We start from the raw sequence: 24538 nt of genomic DNA, 5'->3' as shown, positions 1-24538 counted from the left end.
GTGGACCCAATACTGTTATCCAAATAACGTAAATCCTTGCTGTCCAAAAAACTTTTAGTTGATTTTAGTTTACATTTTTTGCCATTTTGATAAAATGTTGATCATTTAAATCTGACATTTGATCATTTCTTGAGTCATAATTTCATGATAAATGGACCAATAGCTCAATAATATATTGAAATATAATGCATTCACAGTACCATCCACTTAAAAACATTCTTAAAAAAATATATTTATAAAACTCTCTATAAAGTTGCCATTCTTTCTGGGATAGTAAGAATGAATTTGCTAATAATATTGTAGCAGTAATAGAAAATAATATTAACACTTAAGACACTTAATCTGTTGCTGGTGATGAATCTAAATGAATGTATGCTTTGACTGAGGGCTTGGGGGGAAATCAGAAACATATCTGTGCTCTAACACAGACTGGTTTTACACACAAACAAAAAACCTTTACTTTTTACTACATTAATATTTCTTTGATTTTATTATATTTTTTATCTCCTAAAACATGCAGGTGGATAGTCTCATACTGCTTCGGCTTAACAATTCAAAATAATTACAAATAAATGGTTTAAAAAATTGCACTGATGGCCATTTCATTCTTGGCTTGTCTGCAAACTGCGGATTATACCCGACTCTCACTGTCCTTCATCTCACTATCTTTCATCACTGTGGGATGAGATGGGACCGTGTCCTTTTTCCTCGCAGATTAGTAATATTGGTATTTTTAAAGCCCCATTTATTTTTGTACCCATTGTTTAAGCAGCCTCATTACTGCTTTTAGTTCTTTTGCTTTCCTCATGCTGATGGATGTGGGCTTTTCCTCAGGGAAACAGGAAGTCTCTAAAGTACACACATTAGTAACTTAAGACAAACTGAATTACATCAAATGTAAATATATCATTTTTGTTTTAATGCATTTTAAAGGGATCTTAACTGCCAATTAAATAACACTCATATTTTCACAAATACATGAAGGACTACCTAACTATATTACATAATTTCTTAATATATCAAGATATCTACTGTAAAGATTTTACTGTAGTTAAAGTATGAATTGCGAGTGTGCGTAATAAAAACGTATCAATACAGTGGCATGCAAAAGTCTGGGTGCCCCTCAGCCTCTCGGTTTCTGTGAATAGTAAAGTGAGTAGAAAATGAACTGATCTCCAGAAGTCATTAAGATAAGACATGGACATTATATTCCAATTGTTTTAAATTGCATTATTTGCATTAGTGCATTATTTTTGTATTGTACATAAATAAAAAGATACAAATTTGAGATCTCAAACTACTATTTTATATAACGTTTACCAATAACCTTAGACCTGAATTAGTTTCTAATGGCTATGGCTTCTTCGCAGCAATTATTAGGAAAGCCCAGGGGGAACATTTGAAAGCTTAAATAAAAATACTACCCAAATATTTTTTAAACGATGTCCCAACAATCAGCAGCCACATGCACATGAAATGTGTTCTTTTAGGTATTTGTTTTCTCTTTTTTGCAATGTAATTTAGAACAGGAAAAAGAATTAAGACAGAAAGAGAGAGTGTCAAATTGAAAAAGAAAATGTAGGGTAGGGTTACAATAAAGGCCAATAGTTCAGGAAGATTCAGTAAGCTATGGAGTGTTGGTGCACTTGTATTTCATGCAGTAGTACCTGAATAAATACCTAAAAGTCTCTCTAACTTCTCTAATTGATCATGTGTGAAGCATTTCACTGGTACAGAGAGGAATGAATTATTTAAATATCAGAAAATTCTTGAAAGCAAACATCAGACTGCCAGAGAGGAGAGAATAGGTTCAGCAGCAATGAAACAGCCCAAGAATCTCAGAGCTTAAAACTTCATGAGAAAACCAAAGTGCACTTCTCAAATAATTAAAAAGTACTCTTGCTGAAAAATTTCAAGCCCACCATATACCCTCCCCCCTTTTGCTGTACTACAGTTACCGTAAAATGTACTCTTCAAAATATTATTGAGGTTTTATCTTTGAGTATTTATAACTTATAACCTTTTTTTTATATTAGCATATTCACTACCTACGTTACTTGTTTGTAAAAACAGTGATTTTTAGCAGTTAAATAAAATGGCTTTTTTTCTCAGTGCAATATCTCAGACTCATTTAAGTTAAGATTTAAATGATTTAGATTGAAATTTGTCTCAGCTACTTTTAATGTTCTGTAGTTAATCTTTTTTAACCTATTATTTAAATCAGTTTAAGCTTAAGTAAATTATGTCTGTTTTTATTCCTGTGTGTTATGTGTAAACACTGTCAAGATTGCTACTTAATTTCACTGGACTCTTTATTACACTTCACTAAACTGTCTTGCATTTTGTGGCAGTTGAATCAATTTACAAAATCTACAAAAGCAATTCACTGTTTAATAGGAACACAATGAAGAAATAAACTGTTCTTAATGTTTAAGAGGTTGTAAGGAGCCTAAATAAATACCTAAATACTGCTAAAGATTTGTGATATGTGTATTATAAGTGTATGTGAATGTACAGTCCATATATATATAAAAATAAACATAATACATTCAAAGCAGCCTGTTCTTAATTTACTATATTTGTTGTTTCAAAAACAACGGCCTATGTAGAAAACAGATTTTACTAGTTAAAAGTCTCTGTACAGAACTCTGTAATATCCTTTTACAGATTTGAAATGTGTACTTAAATCAAATCTACAGATCTATAAAGCCATTCTGTCTATAGGCATTTTGCCGGGATGGCATATTTTTGTGCACATTACTAGTATTTAAAAACGATCTCAAAAGATATCTTCTTATTTGTACTAATCAGAATGCATTTACCCATAATTGGACCTGGACTTTTAAGAATCATAGCAAAGACTATTACATCAGAAAAAAGGAAGAGTCTACTATCTTTTATGCCAGAGAAACCAGACAACCAGAAAGAGCCTAAAATCTTTAAACCATAGAAACAGATAGAGGCTACTGTCTTTTAAACTAGAGAAACAGATAGAGTCTACTGTCCTTTAACCAGAAAAAAAAGACAGAGTCTACTCTTCTTTAAACCAGAGGACCAAGTAGAGTCTAGCAGGGGCATTGCCTGGATATGTAAAGATCTGAGGCTCAGTCTAATTAATTATACATACTTTTTTTTACTATAATTATCCCAATATATATTGTTTAACACTGTAATGTTTAGTTATATATTTTTTTGCGAAATGACTGTTGGTGACCTAAGAATAGTATCATGAGCTTTTACTAAAGGACATGGACCAGATATATTCAGTAAATTCATTCCTCAATAAAAAGTATGCAAAACAATATATCAACAATGGAAATTTATGTAACAATCTAATAATGTAAACAAGTCACTTGTTTCTAAATTATTATTCTACCTTTTATGACACACTAAAACAAATTGATTGATTGAAATAAATATTAATAATATTAGTCCAAAGGGGCCTACACAATTAATACTTTTAGTTTAGTTTAGTTTATTTCAGTTTTTGAAAAAAAAAAAAACATAAAGAACAGATAATAAAGAAAAGAGGAAAAGAAAAAATCACATCCTGTGTCTTGCATTTAAACAATCACTAGAAAAATATATAAATATATGTATGTATATTAAAAAATGTAGTGACACAAAACAACATAAAACAAAAAAACAAACAAACAAACTAACAAAAAATAAATAAATAAATAAAGATTAAAAAAAATCATTCATCATTTGGAAGTTTACAATATATAGACAGCTCATTTATCAGTTATATAAATGAGCTGTCTATATATTGTAAACTTTCAAATGATTAATGATACTAATTGAATTACTGATATATCCTGTATGTTTTTACATAGTCTTGCTTCTTCTAACTTGTTTTTCTTTTGATCATTTCAGTCCTCTCCACATTTCCTCCTGCAAAATAAACAATAATTAAGATTAGAACAAACTTTAACAAACCCTAACAATGACCCTGAACTATTAAAATAAATTAATTTTGCAACGTTTGCAAATCACCTATTAAAATGAACTACTTTTAAAACGTTTGAATAGGTGGCTGTATAGTTGCGCAAAACATACAATTACAGAAAACAAAAGAAAAGAAAAAGAAGTTGGATTTGTCTGGAATTCCTCTATTTACTCAGGACATGTGGTCTTACTGTGGTCTGACTCTGAACAACAAATGAACAGAAGTTTCTCAATCTGTTCTCAATGAACAGTGTTTCTCAATCCTGTTCTTGCTTATTCTACTGCATATTTACTCTATTATGTATATTCTAGAGCTTTCTCTGTTTAAAGGCACTTAATAAAGTAAGTGGTGGTATGATGTGTCTAATACACTCCTGGATATACATAAAGATTGATTTATGGTCCATAGGGGACAAAGGGGTTTCAACAGGTACACTCAGTAAAGGATTGTTTATTAGCTGATCAGTTGGATCCGGTGGAAAACATACAATTTTAGGGCAGAGACCAAGGTTAAGAAACTGCTTTAAACTACAGAAAGTATTGTACTTAATTCTGGCTATCCACAACATCCAGCTTCTAGCTAACTAAATGAATTGTGGTTCATTATAGCTTACAATAAGTCCCCACTCTCCAGCTTGCTCCGCAAATCCAGCAAGCTGATTGGCTGTTTCTCCTGAACTTTATCCTTGAACCGGCTCCATTATAGGTGTTAAGAGATTTCATATTCACACAGCGGTCAGTGGCCTGTCTCCTCATTAATAGTTTAGCTGAGCTGAGCAAAACAGAAAATCTACCATCCCTTAAACCGGAAAAAAGATAGTCTACCATCCTTTAAACCAGAGGAACAGATCATCTACCTTCTTTTAAGACAGATAAACAGATAGAGCTTACTGCCCTTTAAACCAGAAAAAGAAATAGTGTACCATCATTTAATTCAGAGAAACAGGTAGAGTTTTCCATCACTTAAGCCAGAGAAACAGGTAGAGTCTACCCTCTTTTAAAACAGAAAAAAACAGATAGTCATGCCATCTTTTAAACTAGAGAAACAGATAGAGTCTAATGTCCTATAAACAAACAAAAAACTGATAGTCTACCATCAATTAAACAAGAGAAACTGGTAGACTCTACCATCTTTTTAACAAACAAACAAAAAACAGATAGTCTACCATTTATTAACAAGAGAAACAGGTAGAGTCTACCCTTTTTTAAAACAGAAAAATCAGATAGTCATGCCATGTTTTAAACTAGAGAAACAGGTAGAGTCTACTATCCTTTAAACCAACAAAAAAAGAGAGTCTACCATCATTTAAACCAGATAATCAGGTAGACTCTACCATCTTTTAAACCTGAAAAAAACAGATAGTGTATCATCCATTAAGCCAGAGAAACAGATAGTCTACCATCCTTTAATTCAGAAAAAATCAGTCTACCGTCCTTTAACCGAGAGAAACAGGTAGATTTTACCGTCCTTTAAATCAGACAAACAGGTAGAGTCTACCATCTTTTAAACCAGAAAAAAACAGAAAGTCAACCACCATTTAAGCCAGAGAAAGAAGAGTCTCTACCTGTGCAGATAGTCTACCTAGAACAGATATTCTACCCTCTTTTAAAATAGAAATAATCTGATAGTCTGCCATCCTTTAAACTAAACTAAACTGAACAGGTAGAGTCTACTATCCTTTAAACAAACAAAAAAACTGATAGTCTACCATCAATTAAACAAGAGAAACAGATAGAGTCTACCATCCTTTAAACCAAACAAAACGATAGTCTACCATCCTTTAAACCAGAGAAGCATATAGAGTTTACTGTCCTTTAAACCAGAGAAACAAGTAGAGTCTACACTCGTTTAAAACAGAAAACATCAAATATCATTGTTATTTCAGCTTTTGTTTAAATAATTATCTTTATGAAAATCCTATAAACTTCATTTCACTTCTCAAATATCACTGTGTTCATCTGCTATATGATATATTAAACTGAAATTGCTAATCTGAACAACCAATGATTTCTAAAGGAAAATTATGAAACTGATCAGGGGTGCCCACACAAACTTTTCATAACACTGTACGAGACGAGTGATGAGTTTCAGTATTCAGATTTAGTAGATCAGTGTGTGTGTGTGTGTGTGTGTGTGTGTGTCTCCCTCTGGTGGAGAAATAGCTGCTCCTGCTGTAGAAGAGAAAGTGGAATCATTAATAAAGAGAATCAGACTGAAGATGGCGCTTCTGCATCGCGCTTAAATTCAGGCAGATGTTTTTCTGTCAAGAGGCGAGTTTGAACCACACAATTATTATCATATTTTATAAATACAAAAACAGCATTATTATATACAGAATTTGGAAAACAGTTTTTTTCCTCAGCTGAAGCTCCTGTTGGATAAATTCCCGGGTTTGTTTGTGTGCATGGTGAACATGTTGAACACGTTGATCATGTTGAAGGTCTGGATCCTCTAATCGAGCTTTAAGTGAAGTCTGGTGACTTTCTCTTCAGGCGCGTCAGTCAGGGGGAGGGCTGCTCTCTTCAGGAACAGAAATATTTTATGTTTGGGCGGAGTGATCTCTCGTTCTCTCAGTCACAGCCTCGGGTCACACTGCAGAGCACGGTAAACCGAGGGACCACAGGATATACAGGGGTTTTCGATGTTACCCGTGTTTTTGTAGGTGTTGGTGTTGATATTCTGCAGTTTGGCGGGATTTGGGTGAAGATTTTCCTCTGAACTGAAGACCACTTTCACTGGCAGAGAGGTGAGGCTCTTTCTCAGCTATACTTTCTCTTTGTTTGCGCTTTTTTTTTTACACAACCACAGTCTGTAGTGTGAGAACTGCGACACACACCGCCCTAACAGAGCACAGAAACAGCAGAAACAGGAATATCTGCGTTTGTTTTTCTGCTTGTTGTGTCTGAGTGAGAGGGGCGGGGGAGTTCAGAGAGGGGGGGGGGGGGGGGTTTCTTTCTGCATTTCCAGTAAAACACATGCAGGATTAACCAGTTAAACCTTAAATTTGGGTTATGTTGGCTAAATATTCCCAATACTTATTTGTTCAGTCAGGCCACTGCAGGTTGGAGATTATCTTTTTCTTTAATGAAAATGTTTGTTTAAATAAGTTCAAATAGGGTTTTGATATTATCATTATATAAAACGAATAATAATTAATGTTAATTTTTTATGTGAGTATACATCATATACATACAGTTTATTTACAAATATTATGTAAAATAAATACAAATATAAAATATTGATTTAAATTAATAATTAAATTAGTTTAACAAGTTTGTAATAAAAAAAAATCTTGTATTTTTTTAGTCCATTTTTGTGTAGTTTTGTTTAACGCGAACGTCATTGTTTTCGTTCATATTTTTTATTTTAATTTTTAATCTCCTAATGGACCACTGGTGGTGAGGGGGTGGGGCTCGCTCACCGCACCCACCCGCGCTGACGTCACGCATCTTCATGTGCAGCTTCAGCTTCTATTAAGTGAATAAGCGCAGTGTGTTCAGCTATAGGCTACCAACATCTGGCAACCCTGAAGTGGAGCTGCTCCGACATATTTAAAGTGTGTGTGTGTGTGTTTGTGTGTGTGTGTGTGTTCCTTCTGGGCATTCTGCCATGTAGGTTTTCCCCACATATCTCACATTTAACCTTTTTTTTTTTTTTTTTAGAAAAAAAACTCTCGTTGGAATGTTATAGGCCTGCATCTGTTTTTGCTTTAAGCTATATTTATATAAGTCTGAAAATACAATGTGTTTAAATATCTTGTTCTTTGTATGTTTCAGCCTCAGATCCTTCATTAAAAGAAGAAGTCAGCTGCCCTTCAGTCGCCCTACAACATGTCTGCTCCAGGTAAAGCAGTTTTTCCTGCTTTCTTCCAGAAATTCCTCTTTTATCAGAAATCTGCTCGGCTATGTGTGGGGGTGGGTGGAATTTCGGCATGTAGGGTATTTTTTTTTTTAAACCAAACCTTAATACTTTATTAAGGCAAAAAAAATATGTATGCATGTGTGCGCGTGTTTTCAATGAATATGGACCAGGTTATTCATTAGAAGTTCCATTCAATGAATAGCTTTGTTTAATAATTCTCCCTTTTCTGAAACTAGTTCAGAACTTGCTTGTAGAGCTGGACAATATATCGTTATTTCAACACACCGTGATAAATCAGCATATCGAGGAAAACATCAGTTCTTAAAAAACACCAACCCAACTGTACATTTCATTACAGAGAGTGTAAAAAACACTGATGTGCAGGATAAATTTAATGAAAATCACTGTACTATGCATGAAACTATGTATGAGCATTTGAATAGCAGAATCTGCCACTGCTGATGCGTTTTGTCTGCATGTCAAACTATAATAAATACAAGATACATACATAGATACAAGAATTGTATCAACCAGCCCTAGTTACTTTCCAAATATATGATACATTTGTCCTCAGTGTCACACCTACAGCCCACAACTATTGTTTCAGAATAGCTTTTACAATAGCATCTTTAAATATCTCATGTGTTATTCAGTTTATGAATTACAATAGCACAAACTCAATAACTACATTGTCTTGTGGGCAGAGATTGTGGGTAATTTGATTGTGTTGGGTTTCTTGCCCTTCCTGCAGGTTTATGCTAATGGTTGCATCACACTCAACTGTGGCACCGCAGCTTTACTGCCTCATATTGAAGCTCATTGTTACAATCACTGCAAGAACTCTCATTAAGAAACATCTGGTAAAAAGTAGAGTTGTGTAGTGCGTTTTACAGGAATTCTCTCTTCCTCCTCAAATTACTTCAATTAAATGTTGACAAAAATATTTAAATACTGATATACTGAAGGGGTATGCGATTACTAATTGTCCACAGTATTAGTTCTAATCAAATCTCAAATAATGCATTTATTGTTTATGTTATGTGTTATGGTTACATAATAAGCATGTGCTTTTTTGGTGTAAAATGCTCAGATGTGATGTTACAAGTTTGTTTACAAGTTTGTTATTTTGCAATAGAATAAAACATACTGATTTTCCCTATATATGATTTTATATGGAAGCATATCAGTACCAAAATTGAAAAGAAAATGTAATATGCAAAATCCTAAGTTTGAATTGAAATGTTTCACCCATACATAAAAGTTTGAGCGCAGAAATAAAATTTAATATCCCATTTTCATTTGACATTTGATGTTTTATTACTGATATTTAATTTACACAGAGATGTAAATTATTTATTTAGACAAGACAAGACAAGACCGCCATATACAACATGCATGTGCTGGACACAAATAGAATATGGCCTCCGCCTATAACCCATTCATGACCACACGCATACACACCAGTGAACACACTTAGATGACACACACGCACACAGTGATGAAGTGAGAACACATGCCAGGAGCTGTGGGCAGCCATTGTTCTTAGTTAAAAATTACTAATCAACAAGTGTCTCAGAATTAAAATGAAAAACGTCTAAAATGCATTTGCTTTCAATGGCTGTGCATTTGAAATTTCATTTTCTGAAAGATCCCAGAATTCAAATGTTAAAGAGTGCAAAGCGATCCGATTTTGTTTTCATGGTCCTCCATAAGACTCGCATCTTAATTAACCAATCAGATTTTACAGCCTTTCATCTCAGTCAGCCAATCAGGTGGGGCCAAACATGCTAAGTAGAACCGAGAGATAATGGCAACTTCACATTCAGATGTGATCATTATGAAACTCTCGCCTTTATCAGGCGCTGACACATTGGGTGTTATTGTCAGACTGAGCACTGTGGCAGAACAACTTCTCGACCTTCACGGTGACGCCTTTAAGCCATTATTCCTGTAAAGAATAAAATAGCAATGAATAAATGTTATGTTTAACAAATGTTTAATTTGGTACTAATATATGCTTTCACAGATTTATAGCACTACATGATGCTCACAGAAGCCACATATTATATAGTATAGATTTAACACTGTAACAAAAACATTATGAGTGTTCTTCAGTCTTACTAAGTACTTTTGCTGTCATCTTATTGTGTCCTTTTAGTGTGATAGTGTTATGTGCTGTTAGCAAGCTGAATAGATTGTAGCCAGCTTAGCATTTAGCTTTGTTTACATTCGCTTCCCTGGATTGCCCTTTCTTGAGTCTTACTGGTAAAAAATAAACTGTCACTTTTTCTACTGATATGTGTTTAGATTAGTTTGCTTGTCAGACGAAAGGGAATTGATAGAAGAGATGGTAAAAAGCTAGCTTTAACTTTGAGCTTAGCATGGATCTTTGTTTGTCTATGTAAAAAAAAAACTTGGCAACAAGACTTTGTTCTTGTGGCATCTAGTGTGCCTATAACTAGCAAAGTCTAGTAGTGATGTGGTAGGACAGATTGTTTTCGAGATAATAAACAACGGATTGAAGGGATAGCAAAAGGCTAGCATTAGCCTTTAGCCTAGCATATATGCCCACTTGCCGCTACGAAAGCCTCAGTGGTATCAAGAACTTGTAGCTAGTAGAGTCTACAGATGAAGTGCTGCTTTCCACTATCAATGACACCATATTATCCTAAATATGCTTCCATGTGCTGAACCCCAAATTAATCAGTTATGTTAAGATAAATACACTATAACATTTATAAGGCACATTTACAATGTTTCTACTTTCTTTTTGTAGCATTTACTTATATGTAATTATATGACTACTGTATATACGACTTTCGCCATACGTAGTATATGACACTATATAATGATAAATGTTTGAGTAAATGAGCCAACATGCATCTCTAATGCTTTAACTGAGACCACCTGAACATAAAGTAAGTCACTTTTAAAAGTCATGCCACTAGAGGGTGATTTATTGTTAGCTATTGTTCAGGTATTTGCATTTGGTGCCTCCAGTCGTTTATTTTCAGCTTGGCAAAAGACCATTAATTACTGGAGACACCTCACTCGTGTGTTTTCTGGTCAGAAAAGAAACCTCTTTGGTCAGCACTGCAGATCTCTCTCAGGACATCAGCAGTCAGAAAACCAAGCTTGTCCCTAGACTGCATTCTGTCGTTGCCTGGACAGTCAAGTGACTTCCTAATCCCCATTAGAGCTGATGTTAGGATCCATTGTGTGTTTCTCAGGAGATCTCAGTAACCTGATGTGGCAGGAGAATGTTTATCCCAGCCAGCGCTGGGCAGACAGACACAGTTTTGAGAGATGAGCATATTTGTTGATATGAATGTGAAGTACTAAAGCTATTAAATGATATTTTGGCCAAATATAATTTGCATCACATGTTGCATTTTGGTCTGATTGATATGGTATCTTATTGTACCTCAGTGGAAACATTTGTCTGAATTTGTTTTAATGGGAACAGCACAGTAATATTGCAAGTTAGGGTTGTATATTAGCAAGATCTTTGTTATAAGATATGTATCACAATATAGATGTTACGATTCATTATGTCACAATATATTGCAATACTTTAAGTTAGATGATAAGTTAGATTTTAAAATACATTTTAGGAAAACGTATTTTTAGTATAAAAGCACCACCATATGTATCAAATCTAAGAAAAGTATACATTTTATTAATTCAGAATGATGATATCTAAAGATAAAGTATACCACTGATATTTAGCAGTCAAGTTTTGAACACAACACAAAATGAATCACTGTCTGAAACCTTTGCATGTACGCTATTAATTAAAAATCGCTATTGCATTTTTAAAAAATATTGATACAGAATTGCAAAACTTAACATCACAATACTTTAGTATATCAATATTTTGTATCGCATCATTGCAGAAATGGAATGATAACATAGAGAACAATAAAAAAGCAAAGAACTGTATAAAATATTGTTAAACTATACTAGTGCATCTCAAAAAATTAGAATATCATTGAAAATGTACTTTATTTTTGTAATTCAGTTCAAAATGTGAAACTCATATATAGATGTATTACACAGAGAGTGATCTGTTTTAAGTGTTTTTTATTTTATGGTTGATGATTATGGCTTACAGCCAGTGAAAATCAGTGTTTTAGAAAATTAGAATTTAATATAAGACCAATTGGTACAGTGTGCCAAATCCTGCTGGAAAATGAAATCCACATCTCCATGTTCAAATTTTTGTAATGCACTAGTATATTAAGGATAATTGTCTATTACAAGCTAATTTACTACTCTGCTATTTGAATAAACACTCACCACAGAATCGTGTGTGGTTATCGCTGTTTAAAATAGCATTAAGCAAACAGATTATTCAAATCTCATCGGTCACAGTTACAGTTCTTTGTCTGATATGAGGGTTTAAGCACAAACAGGAAACCAAGAGGACAACTTCTGTTTTTTTTATTTTTTCTACAAAGTCTTTCATTGTGATATGTGAAAGATTGTTGGAAAACATTTAAAGGAAGTGCAGTGTTTTTTTTGTCTTCATTCCCAGGACTGCTGTGCTGTATCCTGGTGTAACCCATCATGTTTTCTTTTTTCACGTCCATTAGGTTATCCATCTCCAAACCAGCCTCCATACCCCATGCCCCAACCAGGTGGCTACTCCATGCCCCCCTACCCAGTAGGAGGTTATGGAGAACCTGGGCATGCAGCCCCACCTGCTGGATTCCACATGGGTTATGGGCAGGGACCAGATCAGCCAGTAATGTACCAGCCCGCCCCAGTTAGTCCTCCACAACACCCAGGCCAGATGCCCATGACTGCTTACGGAGGTAAATATCAACATAGAAGTGTTACATTCAAATGATAAGTCATGGGTTGGAGATGTGAGGTCATTAATCCAGTATGTAATTGCCAATATGGAAACAAGTGCTCAAATCAGTCCTGTTTTGTGTATTGTTATGCTTATGACCCACCACAGTTCTGGGTAAGTGTTTCGTGGATGTTTTGATCAGTCTGAATAACGCAGGCCAATTATTATCCATGTTATATATTTATCAGTCAATTTGTAATATATTAAAAGACACACACACAAATAGCAACTATTTATTTACTACATTTCACTCAGATTTTGCATAGCAAAAAATAAACAAATAAAAAATAATCCACTATATAGAATGCTAGCAGTGAGATCTTATGAATTGTTGATTCAGGTTTATTATGTGCTCTACTCACAGAAAGTAAATCAAATAAAGCCTTCAGTATCACTTTTATTGGTTTAAGTTGGCTACCTATTGAGAAATTTACCATTTTCTAGCTAAAGGTATGATCTAAACAGGTCTAGGATAGTAACATGAGCTGAATTTACCATGTTTGTCTGTCTTTCTCTCAGTAAATTTTAAGTCACATGTGTTGCAAAAATGTGTTGCATTGTGCACAGTAAAAAAAAATTGAAAATTTGAAAAATGCTCAGTGTTTGTCAATGCATACCTCTACTGAAAGCAATTACATTACGTAGTTACATATATTTTATATGTCCTTTTCCAGCGAAAAACTATGTTAGCGAGTATAAACTTTAAACCTTTCTCTCTTATCTCCTGTGTTCTTTATGTCTCCACTTCCTGCAACTGCTCTTTCAAATTAAAATCCATCTGCTGAGTTTGTGGTTCCATTCCATTTCATGAATTTATAAAGCACTGGCAGCAATACATTTGCTTGGTTGTATCATAAATCAAACACACTTTCTGTGACTTTCTGACATTCTGACATTTTCACAACCTAAACCAATATTGCACAATATTCTGAGCATTTCTTTCCCAATCACTGAAGCACATTCTTTCAATTCCTCACTTGTCACTTTCTGCTCTTTCTGTATTTCAAGGTGGTTCACCTGCTCCAGCTCCTACAGCACCAATAGCAGCAGCACCTCTAGCCGTGCCTGTGGGAGTACCCCCTGGTCTAGAATATTTAACACAGGTATTTCCCCTTCCTTTCCATTGTGTCTTATTCTCCTCTCCTTTCTGTTTGGTTTCTTAGTAACCTGACATTATTTATTTAACCTTTCAGATTGATCAGGTTCTGATTCACCAGAAAGTGGAGTTGCTGGAGGGTGAGTTTGTTTTTATGAGCCTCAGCTTGACTTCGTTTACTGTAAAGGTAGTTCCAACAGAACAATGTTGTGCCATGAGAACAATAAATGCTCATGAAGGAAAATATGTTGCACAAACCACTTGGTATAGTGCAGGGAGGGTAATCCAATTAATTAGATTAAGTAAATTAATGTTTTATTCCAATTTATAAAATAGGGGATTATAATCATACTTTACATATAGAACCTGCCAGAAGGCATCTTTGTAGACATGGTTGTGCCTCCGTCAGTAAACCTGTGGCTGTAATTTTATTTCGTGAAATCTCGTGTGAAATTTAAGGAGGTTATTTTTGCACCTTCTACAATATAAAAGCTGCTTGGTATTATTTACAATAAAGCTAAATAAACATTTGTTTTTCTATTGTTTTATACAACTTTTATTGTACTTGATCAACTTTGACTCTCTTGAAAATAAAGGTACCATGTTTCTCACACTATAAGGTGCACTTAAAACCCTTTAATTTCCCCAAAAATCATCATTGCACCTTTTGATCCAGTGTGTCTCTTGTATGAATTTTACCAGTCAAGTTATAAGAAGCAGTAAAGCCACTCCGTTGAAGTACAGCATTATACAGGAGTTTCAGTTTAGTTCTCCAGTACCAGGGCTGGAGTAGCATTAGCATTAGCTGCTAACCTCTGTTTCTCCGTTCAGAGGTGAGTATTATCAGTCTGTAGCCTGCTCCTAACTGTGGCAATGCTAATGCTACACGTGTGGGCATGTCTATGACGTTTTTAAATTCAAATAAAGCAACAGAAGTATACAATCATAAGTTTAATAATTTACATTTTTAGTAAACCTCACTGTAATCTATTGTTCTATAAATCCATATCCCGTCGTTTTCAGCTTCTCTTCTGTGGTTAACAGGCGTGGGTTTGAGGCTCGTCTCTGTGTGGCGTCGCAGCCTGCTGTTCCCTAATTGGCTGGACACAGTAGGCAGCCGGATTCATTTGAGTAAAGTTTAGCTTTGCTGAACTTTTTCGCCGGAGGGCGGGGCTGCGCTCAACGCGACACAACCCAGCATGCACCGCGACCGCCTCTCTCCATTGAAGTGAATAGGAAGTGTCAGTGCTTAAGTGCCAGTGGATGCTTCCTGTAAATCTTCCTGTAAATAAACGGAAGCAAAATAACTTTACTCATTCAAATAAACAGTTTTCAGGAGAGGAATTTGTGTAGATTTAAATCGAGAGCTCATTTGACTTTAAACGTCTTTTATTATTACAGTTTTGTTTATTTAGCTTAGCTTTACTCAACTTAGTTAGCTACTCCCACCATCACCACCCAGCAGCGAGAATTAGAAGTTCCTTGTTAGTGTCTCTTAAAATGCACCCTATAATCCGATGCGCCTCATGTATGAAAATAGACCAGAAAATAGATGTTCATTGATCGTGTGCCTTATAGTGCGAAAAATAAGATGAAAGGAATAGTAGTTTGTGATTTTGATCTCTCTAGATAATGCTGTTTGTTAAATATGAAAGTTGTTGTGTAGATCTAAAAAATAAGAAATCATAATCAAGAATTGCTTATATAGTGAGAATGTTTTAAATACTGCCCAGTCCTAATTTTATGATATGCTGCAGAGTTGTTTTAAAATTGTTGAAATTCACCCTGTTTTTTCATTTAGCAATTATTGGATTTGAGACCAACAATCAATACGAGGTCAAGAACAGCATGGGGCAGAAGATCTACAAGGCCAAGGAGAAGAACGACTGCTGCACACGAAACTGCTGCGGCTCGCTGAGGAGCTTTGACATGAAGATCAAAGACAACACAGACCGAGAGGTCATCCGACTCATTCGACCTTTTCGCTGTGCCACCTGTTGGTGCCCCTGCTGCTTACAAGAGGTATGAGTATGCAGATGGGGTTTTGATGGGTTTTATTTGTGCAAATCCCAACTAGATTGAGGTTTATAGTTAGATCTAGGGGATCATCAGCAGGATTTGTCGGTATGCTGGGTAATTGAAATCCAAAAATGAACAAGGCACAATAATAAAGCCTGAAATCTGATATTAGACTCCCTTGACCTGTGGCTAAATTTATCCAGCTAACAAGGAAATCCTGCATGGTGAAATTCCAAAAGTGCTAACAATAGTTTGACTCATTTTTTCTAACTAAATAAGGTAAATTGTGTTTCCATTGCAACAAGTTTTTCAATGAATTGCTGGTTTAGATGTTTTGGGTCGCACTGTTGTGCTTGTTCTTGTTGTGGTGATGGTAAGGATAGTCTAATTTCCATGTGAAATTATAGGATGTCATGTTGTGGGTGCCAACCATTCTTTCTTGTAAACCTAAACAGCTTTTCCATGAAAGAACACTTACAGATTCTTCACTTCTTCTCTGTTCTTTTATCCAACTGACAGTCGCTTTTGAATCAGCTACTGTTCTCAACTTGGTCTTTAATGTGTCACAAGAAAATGTTTAACAAATATCCCTTTAAATCCCTTTTTAAACTTGGCACCTGAGCCTTTGCCTATCATGTGAACCAATTTACATCTGTAACTGTGTGCCAGGCCGTATCCTGGCCCAGCTCACAGCCACACAGGAAAGCCAGTCATACTAACTGTTGAAAAGCCTGACTGTTGCCAAGCTGCAGTTTCTGCAAATACTATTTGAGTACACACAGCATGGGTTTTTACCCAGCTTAGCAGGTGAAGGTCAGTCTATTTTCTTCATGTATGTATGTACACAAGACACACAACACCCCCACATACTACAAACATGCATCAGCATTCTTTCTGAACTGCCATTACATTTTCCAGTCTCAGCAAACACACTGTACTATGACCCCACCCAGCTCACAAACTCTACAGAAAGGATCACTCTCTTATAAAATGCTACAACGCTAGGGAACATTATATTTCTCTTTGTGGTGTAGGAAAATACTAATATTTCAAAGTATTGGATTTTTTTAATATCAACATTTTTAACACTGCATATTTTTTTAAATAAATAGTTTGCATGTAAAGATTGGTGGCAAACAGTGGTTAATTTTGTGTTGTATTTAAACCCCAAACACTATCATGATATACTGCAACTTTGACCTTTGCAGACATGTTGTTGCAGAACAGTGTTTTTTAATATGTAATATCACTGTAGTTGCATTTATTTAAAAATATTGATTTCATGTTACAGTAATTTATCTCTTCAAAATTTAATATCATACATTTCCAGTTTCAGACAGTACCAAGCTCATAAGATAAATTCTCATGGAAACCAAAACACATTTGCTGTATGAGTGTCAAGTGTTTAAGTTCCCTAAATGTCAGCGATATTCTTTTCCTGTCAGAGTTTCCCAATGCCACCAAGCACACTGTTCTTCTGGAGACACTTAACACGGGTGCCTGTTAGAACAAAGTTTGTAGGTATTAGTGTTGTAATAGATTGCAAAACTCACGGTTTGGATCTGGTGATGGAATCGGAGTCGCAAATTGAATATGTTTTGGTTCCGCAAACAATAAAATAGGGAGACGGATTTGAGACAATAATTTTAGCTTTTAGTCTGAACATACAGTACGTTGTGTTAGTGGTTTGTTTGTATTTGTGACTTTTAATTTCATACGGTTTATTTTTGTAATGTAGTAGACGGAGTAGAGCAATTGTGACTCTTGCTCAGTGTTTTCTTTTATTCCAATTTAGTTTAAAATTTAATATCGTATTTTTTGCACTAAAAGGCGCACCAGATTATAAGACATATTATGCGACACTTGTAAGTAACAGGAGTGGCACCATGGTTTCCTTCTAATTTAGCAGGTCTCAATGCTGGGTGGTGGTGAGGGGGTAGCTAAATTAAGTAAAGCTAAGTTACAAAACTGTAATTCTTAAAAAAAAACATTTCAAGTCAAGCACTGGATTAATCTGAATCTGAATCTAACTGAATCTACACAGATTTCTCTCCTGAAAACTTAATTTGGTTTACAGTAAGCTTAGATTTCTAGATTTCCACTAAGGCTGTGTGCAGCAGCGTTAGTATTAGCGGCTAACCGCTAGCACTAGCCACGGTCAGTGGCAAATGTCACCCAACCGCGCTACATTGAGGAATCCTGAGTATTCTGGCAATATTAGCTAGAGGTTCATTCCATGTAGCTTGTTTTAACATGGTAAATGCGCATGCTACAGTCTGATATACTCATCTTTGTACAGCAAAAGAGCTAGCGGTTAGCGGCTAATGCTAATGCTGCTCCAGCAGTGCTAACTGGGGTAAGCAGCAGGCTACAGGCTGATAATACTCACCTCTGAACAGTGAAAGAGCTAGTGCTTAGCAGGGTTAGAACCTGACTTGTAATATTCATACATAAAGCGCATCAGATTAAGGCGCACTGACGATTTTGTTTATCTACCTCTGTTTTTCAGAGGTAGAATAACTTGAAGGTCCAAAACCAATATATCATTTTAAACAGTGATATATTTCTATCACTATGTATATTGCTGTGCTGTGAATAATATGCAGTTTTCTTCACTCCTTTAGATGGAAGTGCAGGCACCTCCTGGAACCACAATAGGCTATGTCACACAGGACTGGCATCCCTGTTACCCAAAGTTCTCCATCAAGGGCCCCAACAAAGAGACTGTGATGAAACTGGAGGGGCCATGCTTGGCGTGCAACTGCTGTGGGGATGTCAACTTTGAGGTAAGAAAATAAGAAAAAATAATGTAACCTAACTCTCTATATATATGATATCATATGATAATACAATAACAATGATGGAAGCACAAGTCTGTTTTACGAGATGCCCTCTGGCAGGTTCAGTATGTAAACAATGCCTTATCTGGCTGGTTGCAATATGATGTTTAGCTCTGCCCATTCTTATGTTTCACAGACAAAAGAGCCAATTTTCCATCTCATTTTTCTGTCTTTTTAAGCAGAGTTGACCTTTGGTACTATAATTTGGTAGAAACGTGAATCATTTTAAAATAAATAAATAAAATACAAGAACTGCAACTTTATTACATAAACCTTTTTGCTTCTGGCTTTTGTGCTGTGCTGTAAACTGAATGAGGCGATCTGAGATGCTTGTTGAGAAAGGTGCAGCTCTACCAAATGAGTAGGCGAGCCCTTGTTCTCTTATGTTACATTATTGCTGAACAAACATGCCAAACAATGTCTTTACACCTTTCCCCAGCTAAAAGGCAAGGATGGAGGCAAGTCAATTGGTCGAATCAGTAAGCAGTGGTCTGGACTGTTAAAGGAGGTGTTCACTGATACAGACAACTTCGGCATCCAGTTCCCCTTGGACATGGATGTTAAAATGAAGGCTGTGCTGATGGGAGCTTGCTTCTTGATTGTGAGTATTTCCCTCATTTCATATTTATTTGCTTCAGCAGCTACTACCTGTTCTGGGTTTAGTAATTAATATGTGCTACTGAACTGATTTTTTGAAAAATTAATATCTATACTACGTATTAAGGGGTGAGATTCAGAAGAAATGGCTTGCACTCTTTTTCACAAATATCAGTTTTACAAATAACACTATACATCTACTGCCAGGTTTACACAATGTTTAGCCATGATTTCTAAGTTTGCCAACAAATATAATCTAAACTGGAAAAGTAATTGTAACATGTTGATTGCTGATATTGAAATAAAAATTATTGACAAAAAAAAAAAGTTTTCCACCAAAAGCTTCACGTCAGAGGCAAAACGCCATTTGCTGGTGTTTTTTTGTGACAATGTGAGACCAGACAGATTCGTTGTTGGTTCTCTCACCCAGTGTTGCTAATCTTGTAGTAAATGTATGGTGTGATTACAAGAAAACAAAGTTGTGTGAAGAGCTCATCGATCTGTCAACACAGACACTGAGTTATGTAGTGTGAATCTGGCATAGTTTCATGTAGTTTCATATACAGTATTTGCCCCTTTACAGATTTCTTTTATTTTTGCCTTTTTGTTATTCTTACATTTTTCAGATTATCAAACAAACTTCAATATCAGACAAATATAACTAAGTAAATGTTAAGAGCACTTTTCAAACGATGATTTAATAATCCAAACCAATCTGATTATTCACACTTTGAAAGCTGAGTTAAATTTCACTACTAACCACAACCAGGCCTCATTATTGACAGACCTGTAGAATCCAGAAATCACTTAAATAGAACCTGTCTGACAACATGAAACAAATAAAAGATCTCAAATGCAACACATTATGCCGCGATCTGAAGAAATTCAAAAGCAGATGAGAAAACAAAGTCATTGATCATCTATCAGTCTGGAAAAAGATAAAAAGTCATTTATAAGGCTTTGAAACTTCAGCAGACCACAGTGAGAGCTATTATTCACAAATAGAGAAAACATAAAACACTGGTAAACCTTCCCAGGAGTGCCTGGTAAATTATTCCAAAAGAACAGGGACAACTCATCCAGGAGGTCACAGACAAACCCTGACCAACATTTAAAGAACTACAGGGCTCACTCACCTCAGTTAAGGTCAGTGTTAATGATCCAATAATAAAATAGAGACTGGGAGAAAATGGTATCGATGTGAGAGTTCCAAGGCAAAAAACACTGCTGATGGAAAAGCTTGATTGCAGTTGTTGCCGCCAAGTGTTGGTTTAAATTTATTTTTTCCTTTTAATTAATAAAATGATCATTTTAAAAGTGTTTTTTATATTTACTCAGGTAATCTTTATTTGATATTAAAGTTTGTTTGATAATCAGAAAAATATCAGTATGACCAAAAACGAAAAAAAAAAAAAAAACCTGTTGGGGGTGCAAATACTTTTTCAATCCACTGTACAACCATGTTTATAATAGAGCTATGATATATGATTTCTTTTTTTGACACTCGCACATCTAATTTACACCTGGTTCTTTATTAATTTTAAATGGTTCTTCTATGGCTTCTATTGATTAACAAACCACTTGAAGCACCTTCTTTTTTAAGAGTGTGCTCATGTGCTCTTGATTCTCCTTATTCTCTTTTACTTACAAATGTTTCTCTTATTTTTTGCAGGATTTCATATTCTTTGAAAAAGTTGGAGACTCCAACCAACGCAACACTGTCTTCTCCTAGACAGAGAAGACTCCTCCTATAGATTGCCTTAGTAAAAAAATACTATTCCTCTTGCCTTTTTGTAACTCGAAATATTTTTTACAGTATCTAGCACTTTGAAGTCACTCTCTTCAACTTAGTGAAACACTGCCAATCTCATCATATCCTTGCTTTTATACAGTACCAACCAAACATTTAGACACATCTTCACATTCAGTGTTTTTCTTTATTATAATTTAATTTCTACATTGTGGTTTAATATTAAAGATATAAAAACAATTCAGAGGCACATATGGAATTATGTAGTATGATCTAAACCCAACTGAGATGGGGATTTTGGGATGAGCTGGAGATTCAGCTTGACTGAAAAGTAGCAACTATTGTTCAGCACCTCCGGGAACTCCTTCAAGATGCTGAGAAAGCTATTCCAGGTGACTCCATCCCATTAAGCCACTGAGAAAATCTGTCATTAAAGATAAATGTGCCACTAAGAAGAATCTAATGTCTAGAACACATTTTGTTTACAAAATAATTCCACATGTGTCCCTGTATAGCTTTAATATCTTCAAAAATAAATGTACAATGTAAAAAATCATGAAAAGAAAGAAAACACATTGGATAAGAAGAGCTGGGTCCAAACGTTTGGCAGCTACTGTATAACTGAAATCATTCTGTCTCTCTCTCTCTTACTCTCAGCGTCACTCAACAACACCTACATGTTGAACCTTTTCATTGCTGATTAACCGAAACCAGTTTTTCCACTTCGGGTTCAAACCTTCCCTAGACACACCTGAAGCCTTTAGACCACAAGCTATGGTATTTACTTGCCAGTGGTAGAAGTACTTTGCATCTGTCTGGTAAATCTTAATACGCTGTTAATATCGAATGTGAATTCATTGCATTGTTTTGTACAGATTTGCACAAATCAGGTTCAGCGTTTTTGTGTAACCAGTGATTTAACCAATCTCTTTTTAAATCGAAAGCCACTTCTATAAACATTTAATTACTGCCATTTTGGACTACACCCAGCAAGAATTTGTATTTATTTTTTATGTTTTATAAGACTAACAGTGCTACCTCTATCAAGAATTGCAGAGGCAAACCTTTCTTGTATTATAGTTCTTTGACACAAACACACAATTATTCTTTTTGTGTAAACAGCAGAAGAAATAGTTAGAGAATAGCTTAATTTAGCATTACAGCATATAATTGTGACAAGTCTGTTAGAATGAAGTACCGGGGTCTGCCTTTCTTGTTCTAATCCTTTTGTTCACTAAACTTTTGATCATGTAAAAGCAAGGAAAAACATTGACACCGGGGGCGGTGCCTGGAAAACCCTGTTGGAAATCTTTCCTTTTCCCTGTGGTTGATGACAACATGCCTAAATAACTCGCACAGTTTCCAGCGGGTGGAGAAACAGCAGACCTCCACAGAAGTTCATGTGGATGATTTTATTGTTACAGGGATAAATTATATGATTTTGGTCTGGAAATGATCAGCTGCGTGCGGCTTTTGAATGTGTACCACTAGGATTTATTCTAAGTTTATTCTGTTCCCATGGATCAGCCGCTTATGTACTAACAACAATTGTTTATACTGTGAGTGTGTCTAGGATAAGGTGTTTGACATAGAAACATGATCATGTTGCTTATATTGCTGTTTTCCAGAGCTATATTAACCCGAGCTCAGTAAGCCAGTGTAATATTAATTAACTCTAAGCCAGGGTTAATCCATGCCCAGGAAATCTATTTGCCCAACCTGTTAAAAAAAGTGATATATGATCAGAAATGCATTATAGCACCCTGTTATATAATGTTTCGCCTGCATGACTTAATCATATCAGTCCTTAGACGCCTTTGTACAAAGCCATTGTAACATATTGTATCCTGGTGCCTATATTATTAGTGTGATAACTGCTAAAACCAAAGCTTTGTATATTGAAAAGCTGGTATTTAACAAAACTGTTTTTTCTGCTGTGCTTGTATTACTGTCTTTATATACACTATGCATGTCTGTGTGTCCATGTATATGTAGTGCCATAATTGTTTCCAAGTAAAAGGTCATGCTAACATACAATTCTTTGTGGCGGCTGTATTTGTGGAGTAAAAGGTGCAACAGAACACACCATCAGAATGCATATTAAGTGGTACATTTTTTGTATAATGTGTAAATAGTATGTATGTAACTTTCTTTGGGGTAAAAAATGCTCAGATGCAGTTTAACATGCCTATTTACAACCCTGTTGTTTTGCCTCAGAATGACACACTAGCCGTGTCTGAAAAGGTGATTTATTCACAATTCTTTTGAAGTGAAATCCGGATTACTATGTAGAGAGAGTTATTTATTTTTCTTAAAGTGTAATTCAAACATAATTTTGAGGGTATTATTAACTACCAACATGCACAGTTAAATGTGACCAAAATGCATTGGGAGTCCTGTTCCTAAGCTTCAGATAGTGAAAAGGAATGGAGGCAATGTTTGTTAATATCAGCCAGCAATTTTTTAGGAACCACTGAATACTATAAATGTCACATTTTAGATCACTATTTCACCATGTAGTTCATTAATGGGAATATTGTGCACAGCTCTTATATTATGGACTTGAGGACAAAGAAGTTCTGCTTAAATTTGCAACTTCACTGCGACAGCTCACATGATGAGCCATAAAGCCTAGTATTGCTGTATTTATATTTATTTTATTGTTTTGTAATTATTCCTCTTTAATTATTCCCAATAATGTGGTTAGCTTGATGTAGAAGTTTTAGCTTGTTAGCTGGGTTAGCTCCTAGATATGCTCTTGCTTGATTAACTGGCTGTTACATGCAGGTACCATTTTTTCTACACCAGGGGTGTCCAAACTCTTTTTGTTGGGGCCACAGACTCTATAATAAAACAAATAATGAAATATACCACTTTAAATAATACATTTTCCTGATTACTTTCATTTACACACCATTTTACTTGACTTACTATCTTTATCTATCTTTGACAGAGTTGTGTAAACTAAGATTTTTCATTTCATGATGTCTCTTAATATTAAACTCCTTAATTACGGCAACTTTTAGACTCTTTGGCCCGTTTTTTCTGCGCTAAAACTACGCACCCTCTCTGGTTTTAGACTCTTTGGCCCGTTTTTTTTTTTCCTAAAACTGCGCACCCTCTCCTCTTTTAGACTCGTTTGCCCGTTTTTCTGCGCTAAAACTTCCCTCTCGCCGCTTTTAGACTCTTTGGCCCGTTTCTGACACCTAGCGTTCAAACTTTGAATCTCACATTATAAAAACCTGCTGCACAGCTGGCCAACTTTCATTCTATTTCTAAAATACCTCGCGGGCCGCTCCAAAAAATGAAACGGGCCGCAAATGGCCCGCAGGCCGTAGTTTGGACACCCCTGCCATTAGTAGAGGTGAGCAGATCGATCCTTTAGCTTTAGCTATTGGGCTGGGTGAAAGTTTGGGCATCAGATTCTCCTGCAGGAAAATCCAGATCAGAAAAAACAGCTTTACTGGTGGCTGGTTTTGGAAAGTTTAAGGCTGTCATTGATGGTCAAGGTGTTTAAAAATCTGGTCAAATCAGCTCACCAGCTTGAGCCAGCCATGCTGTTTTATTC

The 24538-nt window shown here is 35.4% G+C and overlaps 1 protein-coding gene across 2 annotated transcripts; it reads left to right on the top strand.

The window, feature by feature from the left end:
• Window positions 1–6437: 6437 nt before the first annotated feature.
• LOC103046260 (phospholipid scramblase 2) lies at window positions 6438–23007 on the top strand. 2 transcript variants are annotated; one of them, XM_007248143.4, is made up of 9 exons: window positions 6438–6695; window positions 7726–7792; window positions 12406–12627; window positions 13677–13771; window positions 13862–13904; window positions 15566–15786; window positions 18408–18569; window positions 19063–19224; window positions 20893–23007. In XM_007248143.4, the coding sequence occupies exons 2-9, from the start codon at window positions 7780–7782 to the stop codon at window positions 20950–20952; spliced, it is 978 nt and encodes a 325-aa protein (XP_007248205.1). In that variant the 5' UTR covers window positions 6438–6695; window positions 7726–7779; the 3' UTR covers window positions 20953–23007. The 2 variants fall into 2 exon arrangements, with proteins under 2 accessions (XP_007248205.1, XP_015461026.1); XM_015605540.3 differs by lacking the exon at window positions 6438–6695 and adding an exon at window positions 7499–7560.
• Window positions 23008–24538: the final 1531 nt, after the last annotated feature.

The sequence above is a fragment of the Astyanax mexicanus genome, chromosome 8, assembly GCF_023375975.1.
Source record: "Astyanax mexicanus isolate ESR-SI-001 chromosome 8, AstMex3_surface, whole genome shotgun sequence".
Lineage (NCBI taxonomy): Eukaryota > Metazoa > Chordata > Actinopteri > Characiformes > Acestrorhamphidae > Astyanax > Astyanax mexicanus.
This window is presented reverse-complemented; position numbering and strand designations above follow the sequence as displayed.

Bases quoted from the DNA above. Each gene is read 5' to 3' on its own strand.
- LOC103046260 (XM_007248143.4), top strand. The intron at 13,772-13,861 runs GTATTTCCCCTT...TTAACCTTTCAG, and splicing joins GTCTAGAATATTTAACACAG to ATTGATCAGGTTCTGATTCA. The intron at 18,570-19,062 runs GTAAGAAAATAA...ACCTTTCCCCAG, and splicing joins GTGGGGATGTCAACTTTGAG to CTAAAAGGCAAGGATGGAGG.